At 39.1% G+C, this 19,554-nt stretch overlaps 1 protein-coding gene across 6 annotated transcripts in view; it reads left to right on the plus strand.

Moving 5' to 3' along the window:
• DGKI (diacylglycerol kinase iota) overlaps positions 1-19,554 on the plus strand; it is a 210,213-nt gene that overhangs the window by 114,003 nt on the left and 76,656 nt on the right. For all 6 annotated transcript variants that reach the window (XM_027680570.1, XM_027680573.1, XM_027680572.1 and 3 more), the window contains 6 exons: positions 17-95; positions 4,118-4,173; positions 5,006-5,068; positions 5,301-5,374; positions 7,138-7,249; positions 9,724-9,923. In XM_027680570.1, the coding sequence (XP_027536371.1) occupies positions 17-95; positions 4,118-4,173; positions 5,006-5,068; positions 5,301-5,374; positions 7,138-7,249; positions 9,724-9,923 (584 nt within the window). The remainder of the gene's footprint in view (positions 1-16; positions 96-4,117; positions 4,174-5,005; positions 5,069-5,300; positions 5,375-7,137; positions 7,250-9,723; positions 9,924-19,554) is intronic.

Genomic DNA, 19,554 nt, shown 5'->3' on the forward strand with positions numbered 1-19,554 from the left:
TATTATCTAATTACAGCTTCCCCTCAATGTCTTCAATAATTACTTCAGTCTTGGATTTGATGCACATGTTACGCTGGAGTTCCATGAATCCAGAGGTAATAGGGACTTTTTATTTCCTTAGCCTTGTGGATGGGCAGTTACTTCATGAATTAGAAAAGGAGTTGGATTTAACATCCTGTTCTTATAATTCAGAAGGAAAGTTGGAACATAAAACCACAAGATACAATCACTTTCTTTCTTCTTGTATATATCATGAATTTCCAAGGCATTTTATAATTAAAAAACTGAAAAAAGTACAAGGAAGACTGTCATTTACTGGAGGAAAAGGACTAAAAGGGAAGATTTCTGAGGTTTTAGATCTTGTAAAGGAGATAAGTACAGACATAAAGGAAGTTAATGATGATGCAGAAATGTCAGAATAAGAGAAAGAAAAGTCAATTGCAAGTGTGGAGGTGGAGGGAGGAGTGGAGCTGCAAGACTGGAAGTAGCAGGAGGATAATTGTGTTCTCAAGCTAGAAGGCTGTTATCTATGGATGAGTACAGCACATTGACACTGGACTTGATACAGACCCAGAGTGTCTCTATGCAAGTTAAAGGTTTTTTAATGTCCACAGAACTGTCCGGAATTGAGCAGTTGTAGCATCTTGTCTGTCCCTGTGCCAGTGGCAGTTTTACCACCTCATACAGGTTGAAACGTGGCTTAACCAGCTGGGTTTTGGACTGATGTGAACTGCTCTATTTATATGGTTTAAGCAGGAGTGCTCATAGAAACAAACCTGGTTCAATTCTCTGTGTTCAGCTTTTGGTCATTCCAGCTTCATATGCAGGTATTTTTTTCTGAAACACAGCCTCCCTTATCTTCACTGTCATACTATCAGTGTGTCATTTCAAGATGAAAAGACAGCACTCTAATGCCAGGCTAAATAAAGAGCAGGATACATGATGGAATGAGCTAATGCATATTTTATAATGTTTAAGACTGCTTCAAGCTTTAGGAATAATAATGAGGGGCCACAAAAGGGCACAGGAATGAAATGATGACAGCTGTATGCATTTTTTTTATGAGTGCATATCACTATGCATTGCTAATGTGACTGTGAATATACAGTATAGATTAAATGCATGTCTGCTTTCTCATTTAATGGAGGCATTATTTAATAATGAAGTTATGAAGCCCCATAAAGAATGAATGTTATTCCAGACATGCCAGTGTTTTAAAAATTTACATGGGTGAAAAAATACTTGGCAGAGCAAGCTGCGTGTATGCGTGGCCAGGAGAGCTTTTTGTAGCACAAGTCTTTACTGTTGGTGGTTACCTTGTCTTCTCAAATGCTAAAATATACAAAGTGAATCCTATGTATTTTAGGAGAGGGAAGCTTATAGCCTTGGAGATGTTGCTGGTGTGTGGGTTGTATTGTTTTTCATATGGAATTGGGCTGGCTCTGCCTGGAGGAGAGAAGGTTCCCCGGAAACTTTATTGCAGCCTTTCAATACCTGAAGGGAGCTTATAAGAAAGATGGAGCCAGATTTTTACCAGGGCCTGTTGCAATAGGACAAGGGGTAATGGTTTTAAACAAAAAAGAGAATAAATTTAGACTAGATACAAGGAAGAAGTTTTTAACAATGAAGATGGTAAAACACTGGCACAGGTTGCCCAGAGAGGTGATGAATGCCCCATTCCTGGAAACATTCAACATCAGGTTGGATTGAAAAGGCTCCAAGCAACTTGATGCAGTTGAAGATGTCCCTGTTCGTTGCAGGGTAGTTGGACTAGATGTCCTTCAAAGTTCACTTCCAACCTGAAGTATTCTATGGTTCTGTGAAATAAGCAGCGCAAAGCAAATTCTAATCTCTTTTACAAATGATGACAGCCCAGAGAAATTCTTAGCAACAGTAGCAAAAGTGTAAAGAACTTTCACAGCTGTAGCACTTGGGCTATTGAGTTAAGTGGCTGTGTGTAGTTGCTTATGTGGAGCTATTGTAATCGCATATACTATTAAAACAAACAAATACCATGCCTGCAAACCAAAATAAGATAAATTGATATGAACTCTCAGCCTAGCAGGGCACTTTATGCAATAGAGGTTGGTCAGCTGTTATATTTAGAATAAGCAGTGATTGCAATGTCTCAGAGGAACTTGTACGTGAATGTGGCCTTTTCCATGGCAACCTTTATACTTTTCTTGTGACTAATCAGATTGAGACTCGAGGGTTGGATCTAAGCCTCATGTACTTAGCTCTGCATCTTCAGGAAGTGTTCTGGGTAGCGACTCCATTGCCATCCTTATGCTTTGGTAGAGCACGGAAGATGCAATTTACTTTATCCCTGCTGACATGCTGTTTGATCCCTTGGCTCTGAAGGACTGTTCATTTGCAGGAAGCCTCCCCCACACTGCACACAAACAGAGTCTAACACATTCCATTCTCTACTCCCTTGATAGTTTGAGAATGGTGAGGATGTAGTGAGCCTTGGATCTGCAGCCTGTTATTTACTTCTACAGTCAAAGTTGCACTCTAATCAACTTTAGGCTCTATTCTGTATCAGAGAAAGAGTCCTTCCTCCCTACCCATGCTCGTCTGCGATGTCAGAAGTAGGAGCAGTACGTTGAGGGCCTGCTGAGTCCCTGTCCTCAGAAAAAGCTCCTTTTTCATTCTAAACTAGGACTTTGGTTATGGTGAGCATTTGTCGTAAGATCCATGTAAGATCCAGTGCTCCGGTGGCTGCTGTCTGGAGCCATCAGGGATAGTCACATCAAAGAATGTGCAGAACAGGCACTAAGCCTTTAGAAACCTTCTGCTGCTTGGCACGGGGTGTTGAGACCTTCTGCAAAGAGCTGTGAGCTCAATAAGTGGGATGAGATTTATTTATGCAGCTAAATTAATTGTTTGAAGTAGAAGGGCCCCTGACTGAGTTTGACTCACTTGTGACACAAAAGAAGGACGACACAGTGACTGAGCAAGCAGTCAAATCAGAAACTTCAAGCAGCTCATTCTTACAAAATGGAGCCTTATATTGTGACATGTAGTGACTTCAAAGAGAACTAGAAGTATTGTTTTAAGTGGTCATTTGAGAAATAATTTGAATATGTTCACACCAGTGTGATGCTTTAGCCAGAAGGACAGTCTTGGTAGTTGGATGTTTTCACTAGAGAATCACTGAGCAAGGGTGGACAGTTGGTACTAACACTGAATACAGTGCCAGAAGGTCTGCTTCTGAAATCTCTTGATGCCACAGACTAGGAAAGCAGTTCCCAAGGAGAATGACCTGTATTCTGGGAAACATGCCTTATATTGGGAGATTAAAGGAACTCCATTTAGCTTATTCAAAAGAAGGTTAAGAGGCGATTTAATCACTGCCTGTAAGTATTTACTCAAGGAGAAGATATCTGATAGTTGAAGGCTCTTTAATCTGACAGAGAAGTATAATAAGATTTAGCAGTTGGCAGTTGAAGACTGAAAATTTCAAGAGAGGAATCCCCCACATTTACTTTAACAGTGAGAGTAATTAACCATTAGATGTGCATTACTACTAGACTTAAAATTCTCCATCACGTGGAATCTAATAAAAATGAAATGGTTTTCTGAATAGGTTTTAGAGTAACCACTATTTTTTTCCTTGCTGCAGGAATATTTGGGTAGAAATGTCTGTTCCTCAGTAGCTCTTTAACACATCAGAATTTAAGTGTCTGTTTCATCTTGTAATTAACTAATGCTTTACTCCTGCTTAAAAACACGGGTTAGTGTTTCATAAATTTCTAATAATTTTTGGAGATTTTTTCTGCATTGGTGGAAACAGAAGTCTCAAATTGTACTGAGGGATCATAAGATGAGTAGTCTGAGAGGTGTTAACTGAATTCTTGTTACCTCTTTGCTTTTGCTTCCTTCTATTTTCACTCTCTGCAAGAAAGGGAAAGAATTCGATATCAATGTTTGAAATCTGATAGGAGATAAAGGCACAGATGAGGGACAGTCACGCAGGAAAAATGTATTTATGTTAATATTTTCACTGAGTGATATGTGCTAAAAGCACTATAGTGCTGGCAGGGAATGTGAAGGTATAATGAAGTCTGCTTGTTTTGTTAGGATGTTCATATTTTTCTTTTTTATCCTTTCACAGAAGCAAATCCAGAGAAATTCAACAGCCGATTTAGAAATAAAATGTTTTATGCAGGGGTGAGTTATGATTTGTCTTACAGAACGATGCTAACTTAGTTGCTTGAATGTTTGTTTAAGTATTTTCCCCCCCACTTTCTCACATCAGGAGCTCAGGCCAGTTGATTTTGCCCATTGCAATTTCAAGTGCACACACACAGGTGTCTGTTGGAAAGTGCGTGAAGTATACAGGTGTTATACAGAGCTGAGCAGATGAGAGAAATGCCACTCCTTTGGACACGGTACTGGTCATATCTTGGTCCCCCTGCTTCTGACTCATAAGGTTCTCAAGAAATTGCTCCTCTTCTTTCAGGGTTTGGGAAGCACATGAATGGTGACTTTCCTAGAGGAATTCCCAAAGTTTTGACCTGTGTCTTTGTAGCTTTGAGGAACAGTCTTGGATGTAGGGTCATGGGGAGTAGAGAGCACAGATCAGGTATCTGGAGTGATTAATTTTTCATGTGTGAATATGCAGATATAATTAACCAATTCTGCATTTAGGAGGTACATGGACAAAACTTTATTCTAAAGTTATTAAGAGAGAGACACTAGTTTGATAATGTATGACATATAATGTCTTTCTGGATGATGACTCCCACTGTACCCATGTGCCTTAAACATGGAAACAAGTATGTGAGCAAGAATTTGCACTTAAATCCTTGGATGTCCAAGGATTTTTTCAGTTAACCTCTCAAAAGGAGAAGTACCATAATTTAAAAAAAAAATAAATCACATCTTCTACAAGAATAAGTTTGACAAAAGAATAGCATTTTGGTAATGTGCTGGGATAAGAAAAGAGGGAAGAAAAGAGAGGAAGTACTGCTGACAATTCCTGCACTTATTTCTGTTGCAGGCAGCCTTTACAGACTTTCTGCAAAGAAGCTCAAGAGATTTATCCAAGCATGTTAAAGTTGTGGTAAGTATAAGAAATCATAGTGTCATAGTATTGTGGGAAGGGGGTGGGTGTGGGAGGTTGAAGAGAGAGTGAGGTGAGAGTTTAATGGCTCTGTTACTTTTCAGTTTTGAGCATGACATTTGCAACACATTCCAAGGAAAGTCTTGGGAAAGTTGTTACAAAGCAGCAGCACTTCTCTTGTCTGTGGCTCCATTCAGCAATTTCTCTGTGCTCTGTCACTTTGGCTTTGTAGTGTGATGGTACAGACCTGACTCCAAAGATCCAGGAGCTGAAGTTCCAGTGTATAGTGTTTTTAAACATACCCAGGTAAGCTCAAGACAAATGCTTGGAGTTATAAAACAAAAATAATAATAATAATAATTTTTAAAAGAGATCTGCCAGTTGTCCTAGACTGGGTGAATGTGCTGGAAGCATATTACCACTGGGCTACCTTGTTGAGAGTCAGGTGCTTATAATACTGTTAGCAATACAGAATGGCATCAGAGTGCAGTGAAACCATCCTTCAAAGAGTTGAATATCTTGATACGGTAGAAATGCTTAACAGACTCACTTTCAGAAGTTGTGCACCTAACCTGCAAACAAGATAGTAAGGAAAGACACAAATGTCTAGTCTTTTGCTTAATTAGAATCAGAGTGTGAAAGAATGGAAGGAGGGAGGAGAGGGCAGAAGTAGAGGAAAGGGAAGGATCAATATTTTTCTAGTAGAAGAACACCAAACTGTTGAAAGAAGTGCTGTTTTTTAACATGTTTCAAGGTGTCAACTAATAAAAATACGGCTGTATTCTTAGAAGTTGTTAATCTCCTGCTTTATAGAACAGTAGTCTCTAAACTTATTTTGATTGTGCAACCCTATCAGTAAAAATCTTTTGATCACCACCCCAATATGTAAATATGTATATTTATTTCTAAATTATATAGATGTACCACTATACTAATATTACACACAATATTAAGCAAACACAAATAATAAATGAAGAAAGGATGTCATAAAAATGAAACAAATTTACTTTAGTGTTTGTTTTCTTATTTATTAAAAGTAAAAGCAATTCTTTTCTTCACACACTCTAATCATCTTGTCAGCTGTGGATTTTTCTTGCATACACTCTGTGGTGTGTGCACCCCTCTTTGGAGACCACTGCTTTAGGCAAGCTACCACTTTGCTCCACGTGCAGTCCCAAGCGCTCGATCTTTTGAGTCCTGCACTCCCTTCATTGTAAGCTTCTAGTTGGTGTCACCTCTCCAAAGTTCCCCCTTCTATCACTCTCAGATCACTTCTACATCCATTCTTTAATGGTGGAAAAGGCAGATATTACAGCTGTATCTGTCCTGCTGGGACCCCTGGTGGCCTAGTGGTTAGCATGCAGGACTCTCACTGCTGCGACCACGGGTTCGAATCCCAAGTCCCCCGGGCAGATGGTAGCTCGTTAGCCCTGTGAGGCCATCCATCTATGAGAAGGTCACTCTAAACAAACCTACGTCCTGAGGACCTCACTGCCATTGTCCAAGCTTGCTTGGCCCCGGCAGATGAACCTTAGGATTAAAGGGTGGGCTCAGTTCAGCGCAGGCTGTGTCTCACCTAAAAAATCCATTGCGCAGGCTGGAAAGGTAAAAGACCTTTCCCCAAATCTTCGTTCGCGAAGACTGGCCATTATTATTATCTGTCCTGCTTCTTATTCTCCCTGCCACCTCCAGCTAAGCAATGTTTGGCATTCCCTGTGCTGTTAGAACTGCTGAGGTAGCAGGGAGAGAGGAAATGGAGCTCCAAGGCGGGAGTTGCTGCTGCAGCCCCATGCCTGCCTAGCATAGGGGCAAAACAGCTTTATGTCTCAACAGGTCACCTGCAGGAATCAAAGCTAATAGGGAGAACAGAGTGCTGTTGCTCTGGTGTTACCTGTTTCCTGGTGTTTCCCCATTTTCTTCTCACAGAGGAATCTGATAAAGATTATGTTGGATACATCTGTGGGTGTCGTATCAGCTTGGAAACGAGCAGAACAGGCTAATAGGCTACTAGTCAGGACCCCCAGGGCAAACAGCTTTCTCAAACTTGCTTTCCAAACTTCTTTCTGTAGGTATTGTGCTGGCACAATGCCCTGGGGAAACCCTGGAGATCACAGAGACTTTGAGCCCCAGCGCCACGACGATGGCTACATTGAGGTCATTGGGTTCACCATGGCCTCTCTGGTGAGTGCATTGCAGGTGCTCCCCTGCCTGCAGGAGCTGCCAGACTCAGTGAACTCTGTGGGCAGCACGACAGAGCGCAAAGCTGTCCTTGTTACTGAAGACAAGCGTGTTTCCATGTAGTCAGCTAAGGCCAAAGCCTGCGCTGCTGTTAAACGACAGAGTCAAGCTGTAGCTTTCTAATAAAAGAGGTGTTATTTAATAATAAAAGTGTATTCTTTGCAAAATAGGGCTAATTTGCATGTGCAATGCTCCCAACTTAAATGGCAAGATTATTACAGTAACAACACTACAATAAGAGCAGCATGCAGACATGATTTTACTGTGGGAATGTTCTATGATGAAATAAATACTGCTTTTTCCTTTTAACTTTTGTATATTTCAATCTACGGCATAAAAATCCTTTTTTTAAAATAACTGGCTGTTGGAAATAAATATGAACTGTTATATAAAATTATATGCCCATACAGTTTCCAAATGCCCACTAAAAGGCCTGTGAAACTTCACTAATAGCTGTGGAAAACTTATTAATATTTCTGACATGAATGTTATCTCTCCCTTTTATTTGCTAGGGAAATGAAATTCAGCCAACAATTTAAATTTGTCAATGCACTTTCTGTCAATGTTGTCCTTAAAGTGAACTAAAACTGAGTTACCACAAAAGCAATCTCACTGTCCAATACCCTGATGTCCTGCTTATCACAGTGGTCAAAACCAGTGATACAGTGACATAACCTCTTCAGAAGCTGATTAAATGCAGTCAGAGAGTTGGTAGTTAACCCTGTGCTAGCACTAATCTACCCAGGGCACTGCAGCTTGAACTTGGTGTGGCCAGCAGAAGGCCCATATCTGGGCTTCCTGGCAGACTTTTATGAATCACACTCAAGTCCATAACTTTAGGCCTTTGTTGCTGCTATGTCTTGTGTGAATGAGGTTAAAAGTAGGTTTTCACGACAGTCACACACTTTTTGTGTGATCTGCCCCCCGTGCATATCACTTACAGTGGATACCCACGACAATGGTGTTTGCTTCCTCAGAGAGAAATCCTGGCAAATCTAATATTCAAAGTAAGCAAAAGTAAAAGGCAGTCTTGATCAACAACCATTTCTCTTAAAGTCTGTCTGGGTTAAGGATTCTTTTTTGGCCTTTGTTTTTTTGATGGATCAAGTGGATTAGGGAAATAACCTACAAGTAAGTAAAATTTTGTTTGTTAGCCTAATAGATCTTGTGGAGTAAACCTGAAGATTTTAGGGCATGTTTTTGAAAATGCTGTCAAAATTCTATTTAGCATATACCAACTGGCAGTTTTCAGCTGGAAGAGTTCTTGGGTTTGCCATTAATGTGACTCTAGCCAGTCAAAGTGGCTAGAGTGATCTCAAAAACTACCAACAATTTCAGTTGGGGCTTAATTTGAGAAGTAGGGCCCCTTTGAGCTGCTGTTTCTCTTTAAAGGAAGCCTGGGGTCTACAGTTTTACTTTGGTTGTGATGCTGAGGAACTTCTGTAACCCTAGACTGTATTGATATAATCCTAACTTGCTCTGTATATCTCTCAGATGTGCTTGCTCATACCTAAGAAGGTCTGTGAAAACAAGGGAGAGAATTGCTTTAAAAGAACTATTATTATATTATTGATCATAATTTCAGTCAATCCATAATATTAAGTGCACAGAGCGGGGTTAAGGTCTTGACTTGTGTTTAGGCTGTTCTCTGTTAGTGCTGCATTAATATAAGATTTTTTTTCTGCATCTGATAGATGAGAATTAATAGTCACATAGTAGTCATACCATTAAAAAATACATTTCTGCCCAAACATATCGTCCCAGAACTTGAAGGATCTGCTCATTGTCTTCCTTGCCTAATTTCTTTGAAATGAATTCTTAAACATGGTATTTAATTGTTTTTAAAAAGGTCCTTCTGCTTGCTCTTTTCAGCCTGTCTAACGTTGAGGTTGACTTGCTGTGTAAGCTTTCATAATAAGGATTTTAAATTGATCTAATTCATATTAAGGACTATTCTGTTCAGGAAGGGAAAATAATTTTTCTATGTGGCAAGTGTATCTAATTAGGGTTGTTGTTTTAAAAAGCAAATAATTATTAGCATTACTGTTAGTGTAAAAACAAACCAACCAAAACAAATTGAAACCTTTAAGAATGAAAGAATGAACACAAGTATTCATTTGTGCATGCGGGTGTGTGCGCATATAGGAGATGAGACATGCAATGCATGTGTTTAGATATCTGCTTTGTTGCCCACCATTTTTCTTTATGAAATTTCAAGTACTGCTTTGCAATTTTTGGGTCAATGATTGTGCTCTTTTAGCATGTCTTAGGCATGAAGCGCTGTATAATGGATGCTACCATCAAAACTGCATTTTGTATTTGTTAACTGCCTGAACTATCTGCTATGAGGTGTCTTTTCTCTCTCTTTCCTTCTTGTTTTTTATTTGGTTTTTGTTTGTTTGTTTATTATCTTCCAGGCTGCTCTCCAGGTGGGTGGTCATGGAGAGAGGTTGCACCAGTGCCGCGAGGTGACACTTTTAACATACAAGTCTATCCCCATGCAAGTGGATGGAGAACCATGTCGATTGGCTCCCTCACTCATTCGGATCTCCTTAAGGAACCAAGCCAACATGGTGCAGAAGAGCAAGAGGAGAACATCTATGCCTTTGCTGAATGAGTGAGTTGGGTACATGCATGTCCTAATGGCAGGAGCCTGTTTGGGGCAGCATATTTGGTGATGGATTTTGCATGTACTGGACTTGCAGAGCATTTGAAAAATAAATTAAAAAAAATCACATCTTCTGAACTTCCTTTTCACCTTATTGTAAATACTTACCTGACTTTCTTTTACTCTTTATCTTCTGGGTTACCCTCTGTCTTGCTTTTAGATTGGTGCTGTGCCTTTCTGTTATTTATTTAGAGAGGTTTGTGCAGGCTCAGCATTGTGCCTCTTGGCTTCTGACAGTTCTGCATTTGTATGCCATTGCTCTTGAAGTTATTTTGATTTATTTTCTCAACTTTATTGATCTGCTTTTTAAGCTTCATTGTAGACCCTGTAAGAAATTACCACAATCAAGAATTACTCAGGATATTTTGCAATCTCTGTTGTGGGACCATGCTGCCTGGCACTGTTTATGGAGAAAGACCTGAAGGTCCAAAAAGGACTCTTTGTACTTTGTAGGAAACCCTTCTTCACTATAGAAACCCAAATGAGAAATGAGCATTGTAAAGATAAATGGAGAAAGGCTAAGAAAACTGGAAAAGTGCCTTTGCTGTTTTTCATCAATTATACGAAAGGTGAAGCAAAGCAGTCTGACCTGTATACAAAGAAACTGAGCTAAAGGCCTAAAGTTATCAAGGATCCACATTTAATTTGGACAGCTGTGCAGTGAGACCTTAATTTTTCTGAGGAGGTGGGTGTGGAATTTTGCTGTTACAGTTGTAGTGGTGAGGCATATAACTCATATAACTGGAAAAAAAAAAGACAAATTCTGAGGCACACCTTTTCAGGTATCTTAAAAGTAGCCTCTCTCTTTCAGTTGTATATCTAGTGGAAGATGCTGCTTTACTTCCAACTTTGACTCCTGTCCTGTAGAGTTTTTTGTCGTCCCCTGGTTGTCAATCTGTAATGAAAGCCTCCCTGGTTACCTTCAGCATGCTCCTGTTCAACTTAGCACTCTGCTCCCTTACTGAGACTAATGCTTTAAGTTTCAGTAGAAACCCATCTCTCTAACGTGCAACTTCTATTTGCCTGCAAAATACCTAAGGTATACTCATCTTTCTTAAGCAGTGAAGAACAGCAGAATCTTGCCTGTGGGCAGCAGTGCCCAATTTTACTCAACTACTCCTCTTTGATCACTTGTGAAAGGTAGAATCGAGCAGAGGGCAGTCCTGGGGCATCTTTTTCTGCACTGAGGGAGACTAATGCAAATGTAAAAAGAAAATTCTTGGTGTTTTGATCTGATAATTAGCACAGTTAGGTTTGGATTTTGAGACCTGAATTTCAGCTATGGTAAGGAAATACAGATTTGTGGTATATGCCAGTTGTCAAAGGGATATTGTTTGTGGTCTAGCTTGATTTAAATGTACTACTGTGCACTAAATGGCTGTCAGAGTCCTTTGATTTGGCTGAGATATTTTTCTGCACGCCTGTGTCTTGGGAAAATACGCGTGGTTTGTCAGGAACTCTAGTCTCAGATTCACATATCAGAAATGGTGTGTGTATATATTTACATCTATATCTGTATAAGTTTGTGTATGTATTTTGCTCTCAAGTGTTGAAGGGGAAGGAGAGAGGAGTTGAATCTCCTGGCATGATAAAAAGTAAATAGAATGCTAAAGGTTGAAGTCTAGGAAGCATATTAGTGTTGTAAGAAGTTCATACAATATGATGCTGATTTGCAGTATTGCTCAAGAGAGAAAATTTTCAATTAAATAAGTTTATCTACTTTTCTTAACTTGATATCTGGGATACTTCTCCTTGTTCCATTGAAATCTCCCAGAAAGACTTATGTTTGATTGAACATGATAGACTGTTTTTTTATGACTATCATTTGAATGTTAGGTGTCTGAGATAAGTAAGTGGGTCTAGAGCTATCCCTTATTATTAGACAGCTGTTCTTCAGCTCCTTGCCAGGAAAGCAATTAGAAAATTATCTTGGGTTGCAGTAATGCGGAGTTACTATTATTGCCAGCTTTGATATTATTGATAGTTAAGAAGGGCAGTGGGAATGCTCTTTGGAGTTTTAGCTAGTCTCGTGTCATAAGTAGAGAAAGACTTAATTTGAAGAAGTCTTACACTTTTTTTTATCCTATTCTCTTTTGTTCTGGAGGTTTGGGGTTTTTTCTTAAAAGCCTAAAGAGTTTCCCTAAAAATCTTGCTGGCTAAGTTCTCATTCCTGTTCTCCACTGTTAATTATGGTAGCATGTGAAAGAGACAAGATGTAGCTTGGTTTTCTGTGATCAAGCCAAGGCTGTGGTTGGTACTTGTGAGCTATACCAAAAATTGTAGGGAATAGGAAGAGAAACTGTGGTTCAATTTTTCCAGAAATAATTTTCTGAATGAATACTTTCTGAATCTCAAAGCATGGTATTTTGTTTTCACTGACTTTTAGTTTAGATTGAGGAAGAATATCCTGCATAATGGAAGAGAAAGGAGAGGGAAGAGCTTATAGATAAAACATGTTCCATACATTTGAGAGAAAGAAAGGGACCAGTTGAGTGTAAACACTAAAGGAGAGTTAATATCGAGAGTCACTGTATGTAAAATGCATGTTTCCATAAGGTACGTGAAAGAAGAATGGAAAAAACAATTTGTCCCTGTGGATACAAAATCTTCAGTAAGAGTATTTCTTTATCTTAAACAGTTACTGAAGATGGTCAACTTTTGGAGGCAATTCCATCCATTCAGATCTCGGCTTTGATGTTTGTTTGCATTTCTGGACCTACTTCCAAAGGCTGTTGCCTTGAAATTTTTCAGTGCCTGTGGACGAAATTCGGGGGCCCTTCATCTTTCTTGTATAGTCATGTGCCTAGCTTGTCGTTGGTCCTCCTCACTTGTGTCTTTGCAAGGCTCCCGTGTGCCACGTAGCAGTGATTTTCTCCATTTGCATGTCTTCTGTTGCTCTTGGCTTTCTAGTGTGAACTCAGAGCTCTGCATGTCTCTTCATTCAACTTTTATGTGACACATTCCTTTTGTTTCTGTTTAAATGTTGTATGTCTTTTTCTTTCTTCTGTTCCACTCCTTCTCTCTCTCTCTTTCTCTCTCTCTGTCTCTTCCCTGCCTTTTTTCTTGTCTGTCCACACTGTGTGCTGTTTTTCTCCTGGCCACTCATTTCCTGCTGCCTTATAGTATCCATAAAGTGCAGTCTGCTGACCTGAGGAGAGTCTCGGCTCCCCCTGATTCCTTCACTGTGTGAGTATCCGGCTTTCTTCTATTTTAAAGTTCCATAGTTTTTTGTTGTTACCCTGTGTCATTCAACCAGGAGATGGGACACTAAAATCCAGTGACAAATGGGAAGAGGGAGCTCAGGTGACAGCATGACAGGCACAGGATCTTGCCAGCAAGGGCACAGTTCCATACTACCCAAGTAAGGTGAGCAGGACATGTCTGGTGATGGTGATCAGGTTCAGCCATTAGTCCAACTCACCAGAAATCCATAGCAACAGGCAGGTCTGAAGTTAAGTGCCAGGCACCATCCCTGGAAACAGTTGAATTGAGAGCTTTTCCATCCAACGCAGGAGGTTTTCTCTGAACGTGAGGAAAAATGCTTTTTACTGTAGGGTTGACAGAGCACTGGCACAGATTGCCAAGAAAGGTTCCTTAGAAGTATGCAAAACCTGCCTGGATGTGGTCACGGGCAGCCTACTCTTGGTGGCCCTGCTTGAGTATGAGTTTCATCAGATGACCTCCAGAGGTCTCTTCCAGCTTCAACCGTTCTGTGGTCCTGTGAAATTTCAGAAAGCTGCAAGTTCCTCATTGTTATTTTGTAAACAAGGAAAGATTTCCAATTTGCTGTGCCTTATCCCGGGATCATATTTGCTGTACTCTGCTGAGGAGCATAATGTAATAAAACCAACTCTGTCTCACCAATTCAGTATCTAAACAAACCTCTGGAAAAAAGTTGAGATAACCCTTATTGCTTACACAGAACGTTAAACTGGGGGTCTGGGAGAACAGATATTGTCACCAGGCTGAGGGATATCCCTTGGAAAATGACCTCCAAATTTTGATACTGTTCATTTGAATGTCTCATTTGATGTCAGCTGTCAGGATAAACAGGGAGAGAGAGACTTGTGAGCCCCAAATTAATTTGGAAGTCAAAGATGTACTGTATCTTAAAATCTGTAAAAATAGATGAAACATACTGCTGCACTGTGGCTGCCAATTAATGTGTCTGGCAAATTAAAATAAGAACCCATGAGGTATCAGGGAAATTTGCTTTGAATTATGATGGCTTTGAGATTCAAATATTCCTTTGTTTCTGTGTTGAACAACATAGAATGAATCTGAGTTCCTGTTAGTACTGAACAGCAGGGCAGATTCTGCTGAGATCTGGAGGTCGATATAGCCTGTCTTAGATAAATTTCAGGATTTCTGCAGCAGGAGATGCATGGGAATTTGAGCAGCCAAAATTATTAGGTCCATATGGTCTTTGTTGCAGAGACAGTAGAAGTGTAGTGTGATTCTTTGCAAATGTTTATATAAGGTGCATAAGGAAATAAAAATGTTATATTTTTAATTGAGGGTCTTTTAGAAGGAAGGTAAAGACCTGCATTTTCCAGCTGGATATTCAGAAATGAGGAGATGCACATTTGTGTTGTGTGGTTGATGTAAAGGATCACTGAAAAAAAAATACCATTTAAAAATAAAACATAATTGACTTACATAGCTCCTGTAGTCCTTTTACAAGTGGAATAAGCACTGTGGATAGGCTGTGATTATTTTTTTAATTACAAAATCTGTATAAATGAAAATAGACGTATCACTACATTGGTAAATACTACTCCTTTATAGAGTTTACAGGGTAATGGTTGCAGCAGTGTATACATATAAAACCTGTGTGAACAGCAAAAGGGTAATAGGAAATAATATTTTTGCTTTTAGACATCCAAATGCCAAAAAGAATCTACTTTCTCAGATTGAATATGGATATTGTCTATAGGATGAGAGTGTAAGAAAGAACAGTAGGAGACAAGGTGTAAGGGAGGAAGTGTTAAAGCGTGAGCTATTCTCCAAATGCATAATTGGAGAATGCAATGAAAATGCTTATATTTATCTTCTCCCTTCCTTTTCATTACATGCTTTATAGGGAATTGTGTCTCATCTTTTCTTCATCACTTTTTCCTGTTTAGCATGTGGGTTTCTGGATATAAGCTGGAAACGTGTTCTGGCAGCCCAGAAAGCCAGCTGCATCCTGGGCTGCGTCAAAATCAGCATGGCCAGAGGGGCGAGGGGGTGGATTCTGCACTCTGGGTTCCCCAGCACAGGAATGACATTGGAATGAGTCCAGAGGAAGGCCACCAAGATGAGCAGAGGGATGGTGCACCTCTCCTATGAGGAAAGGCTGAGAGAAATGGGATTGTTCAACCTGGAGAAGAGAAGGCTTTGGGGTGACCTAATTGGATCCTTCCAGTACTTGAAAGAAGCCTACAAGAAAGATGGAGAGGGACTATTTATAAGAGCATGTAGTGACAGAACAAGGTGGGTTGGTTTCAAAGTGAGAGAGGGTAGGTTTATATTAGATATTAGGAAAAAATTCTTTACTGTGAGGGTTCTGAGGCACTGGAACAGTTTGCCCATAGAAATTGTGGATGTCCCATCCCGGGAAGTGTTCAAGGCCCAGTTAGATGGAGCTCTGAGCAACCTCATCTAGTGAAAGGTGTCCCTGCCCATGGCAAGGGGGTTGGAAGTAGTTGATCTTTAAGGTCCCTTCCAACCTCAAATATTCTATGATTCTGTCTAATGGGATTATTACTGTTGGATAATCTATTGTGCTTGGAAGGCTAAAGTGCGAGAGAACAACATCTAGCATGCAGGAGAAGAAAAGCAGGTACTGGGATTCCACCTGGAACTTCAACACATGTTTAAGTGACTGTGTGGGTCTAGCCCTTACAGAGCAAAGTGCTCAAGCATTTGGTGAAGTAAGTGTGAGGTAAGAAAGTGCAAAAGGATTTGGTACAGTTGGGCTAACCTGGCTTATCTAGCGTAACACTTATGTCCTAGTTTTGGCTGGGATAGTGCTATGTTTCTCCCTTGTAGCTGGTACAGAGCAGCTTTTTGGATTTAGGATCAGAATAATGTTTTGACTGTTGCTAAGTAGTGTTTACCCCAAGTAAAGGACTTTTCAGTATCCCACACTCTGCTAGTGAGGAGCTGCACAGAAAGCTGGGAGGGAGCATGGCCAGGCCAGCTGACACAAACTGGCCAAAGGGGTATTCCACATCGTAGAAGGTCATGCCCAGTCTATAAATATTCACATTTAGGTTTGTGTTTAAATGAAAGTGTTATAAGTGATCAGCATGAATGAACAGAATGTTTCAGTTGACCCCAATCTTTATTTACATCCTCATGGGACAAATGACAATTAGGATTTAACTGGGGGAGTTAATTCAAAGGGGTCTGACTGCTGGTCAGGGATGGGCTGGCTGGTGAGCAATTGTATTGTGCATCACCTCTTTCTCTTGGGTTTGTTTCTCTCTGTCTCTCTCCACCTCTTTACCATTAAAATAATAATAGTAGCAGTAATAATAATAATAATAATAATAATAATTCTATTTTGTTTCAATAATTAAATTCTTATCTCAACCACGAGGTTTACCTTTTCTTTCCAATACTCCCAACCAAGGGAAGAACAGGTAGAGGGAAGGAGTGAGCGGCTGCATGGTTTGTAATTGTTGGCTGGGATTAGACCACAACAGCCTGGTTTTGACACCTAATAAGGGTCTCAAAGGTTTGAGGTAACAACAGAAACATGCTTAATTTTAATGTACCATTTCCAAGCTCTGCCAATATGATTGCAAAAGTAAGGTAAATTTCTTTTTCTCTTCTGGCTACAGCGTTCTGTTTTCCAATTGCTCTAAACACTAGAACATTTAATTGATTTTACCTGTTTTTTTCTTTAGGAGGCAGGTAATTCATTAATCTGTCACTGCAAAGATGCCTCAAAAGAGTGTGATTCTTTTTTACTAAAGTATTTCTTGTATGAGAGGGGAAGTAGAAGACTTCAAATTCTGCTTACTGAATCATGTTAAAACCTGTATGTGTGTAGGCTGGTGCGGGCTGTATACTTGAAGATCTATCAGAAATTTGTCACTGAATTCTGTAGAGTTGTTGGACTGTTTATTCTTATTATTTCATTTCTCTATGGAGACACAAAGCATAAGAAATGGTTCACTGGGTTCATAAATAATTGATACAGAGATTGGGGCATGTATAATTTAGAAGTCTGTCTTCCCAGTTAAATCAAGCTGGTGGCATGGCAGAAGTGTAGCCAGGTTGTTGTGCAGGAGTGCCAAGCTTGGGCAGGACCCAAAGCTTGCTCTGCCTGTATTGTTCCCTGGGTGACTGGAGACAGAAGCATGTTTCTTAGGAAAACCAACTGTGCTCCAAATGAGTTGTCTGGCATCCTCTCACTTGTTGCTGGATGATTAATAGGGGTGAGAGGAGGAAGTCACAGCTTCATCAAAAGCCGGCTGTGTTTTCTTGGTGAACGGAAGCAGATCAGGTTCTGCTGGTAATCTCAGAATAGGTGCATGTGGCTTTGCTTCTGTGGGTTTGAACCACATATGCTGGAATGAAAGGGATTTTAAAAAAATGAGCCCTTCTCATTTTTTCATGCAAAGCTCTGTTTCTTTAGGGTTTTTTTGTTTGTTTGTGTTTTTGTTTGGTTTTTTTGTTTGTTTTGGTTTTTTTTGTTTTTTTTTCCCGGTGGTAAGGGGTGGTGGTGGTGATGTTGATGATGGTAACATGTGTAGAAACCCCAAAATTCTATAGTTCAGGCATAGAAGAGAAAGTAAGCATACCTTTTCTTTGATAAGCAGTTTCCAGCAGGTGGGTGGGTGGTGTTAAAAATTGTTTCATCTTACAAACAGTTTATCTAGCATGATTTTGAATTTTTGAGATGTGCCTCTAGAAAAACAATGGCTCTGATTGCCATGAGCAGCCTGGTGTACCATGGAATAGATGTTTTCTCACAAAACAGTAGACTTAAAAACCAATACAATCAAATTAACTGTGTATAGTAATTAATGTTTATAAGTTTTAAGATTTTCCAGAAAGCATGCCCTTTTCCTTACAATGGTAGTGATTCAATATCTAGGTAATCTTCTCTGTTCTTGTGAAAAAGTCAAATGCCATTTTTCTGATAGAAAGTAATTCGATTTCCTTGTACTATACTGTCATTTTGTAGCTAAAAAAGGGAAAGAGAATACTTTTCCATTACTGAAATGACATAATTTTTAGGATACAAGTGGAACAATTTTGAGAGGACCTCATGACAACTCAGTATAATCTTTCAGAAATTGTTCCAACTAATTAACATGTGTAGCTTTTCTACAAGCCTCATTTGGATTGTTATTTAATAATGCCCTGAATGTGCATTTCTGGTTCGTTCCAATCATGAGTTCATCAGATAAAATTCAGTATGGTAAACTAGCCTATCTAGCTCCTGATTTGAGAAGATTCATAGTTAACTTTGTGTTTAAATGAAACTGTTATAACTAGTCAACATGAATGAACAGAATGTTTCAGTTGACCCCGCTCTTTATTTATATCCTCATGGGACAAATGACATTTAGGATTTAATTCCATGGATTGATGTGCTTGTGGAAGGGGGTTCTTAATTAGAGTAGTGGAATTCATTCATCTGTACTTCGAATTACTTTTCATTGACTATGTAATACACCATTTTGAAAAATAATAGGTGTAAATAGTTAAAATATTTTAGGTTGAATTGCAGTGAAACAATCTCCCCACATTTATTTCAAAATTGCTGCTCTATCTGGAAAGCTTTTCTTCCTCTCCTTACAGTTGAGCAAGTTGTTTTACACAGTATTCAGAAGCATCCATTTCTATTAATATTGTACAAAGGTTTGCTTTTGGTGACATTCATCACCCTGTTATTTGCTTTTCCATGGATTTGCTTATGTATTTAATCTTTATGGTTTCTGAATATACCGAATATGTCTGAACAAGACAAATTGATCAATTTGTATAATAATATGGATTATTATGCAGTATCTGCGAAGACTACAGAAGTATTGATAGTGGAAGTGTTTTGCTCAGCTGCATTAAATAGAGCTTTGTATGGAGCTCATGAATTCTGTGAATGAATGAGTTAATTAGTTTGGATCATGAGGACAATATCCCCTGGTGTCAATTGCCAGTCTGATAGCATAAGAAATGAATATTCACATAGTAAATTTTGGAGACAAAATTATAATGAATAGGTAATAAAATTTATTGAGACATAATATAATGTCAACCAAAACCTGTATTCTAACAGAGCAAATAGTATTTGCAAATAACTCATGAACAAAACTATCAAACTTCAGTTACTGGATAAATGTTTCTTTTGTGTATGTGTGTCAATATATGTATTTTTAGGGTCGTGTATATATGCCTATACATATATTTGTATTATGAATATATTACTTGTGATTGAACATAACTAAGAGTATAAAATCTCTACCCTGTAGAAAGAGCTCTTGGCATTGTTATTTCTGATAATTGTTTATTTTCCATAGAAAGCTGCTATTTCCAAGGTTACATTATTATGACTATGATAACTAAATTTTTCAAATGGATG

The sequence above is a fragment of the Neopelma chrysocephalum genome, unplaced genomic scaffold (genome assembly GCF_003984885.1).
Source record: "Neopelma chrysocephalum unplaced genomic scaffold, ASM398488v2 Primary Assembly neopelma1_59, whole genome shotgun sequence".
Classification (NCBI taxonomy): domain Eukaryota; kingdom Metazoa; phylum Chordata; class Aves; order Passeriformes; family Pipridae; genus Neopelma; species Neopelma chrysocephalum.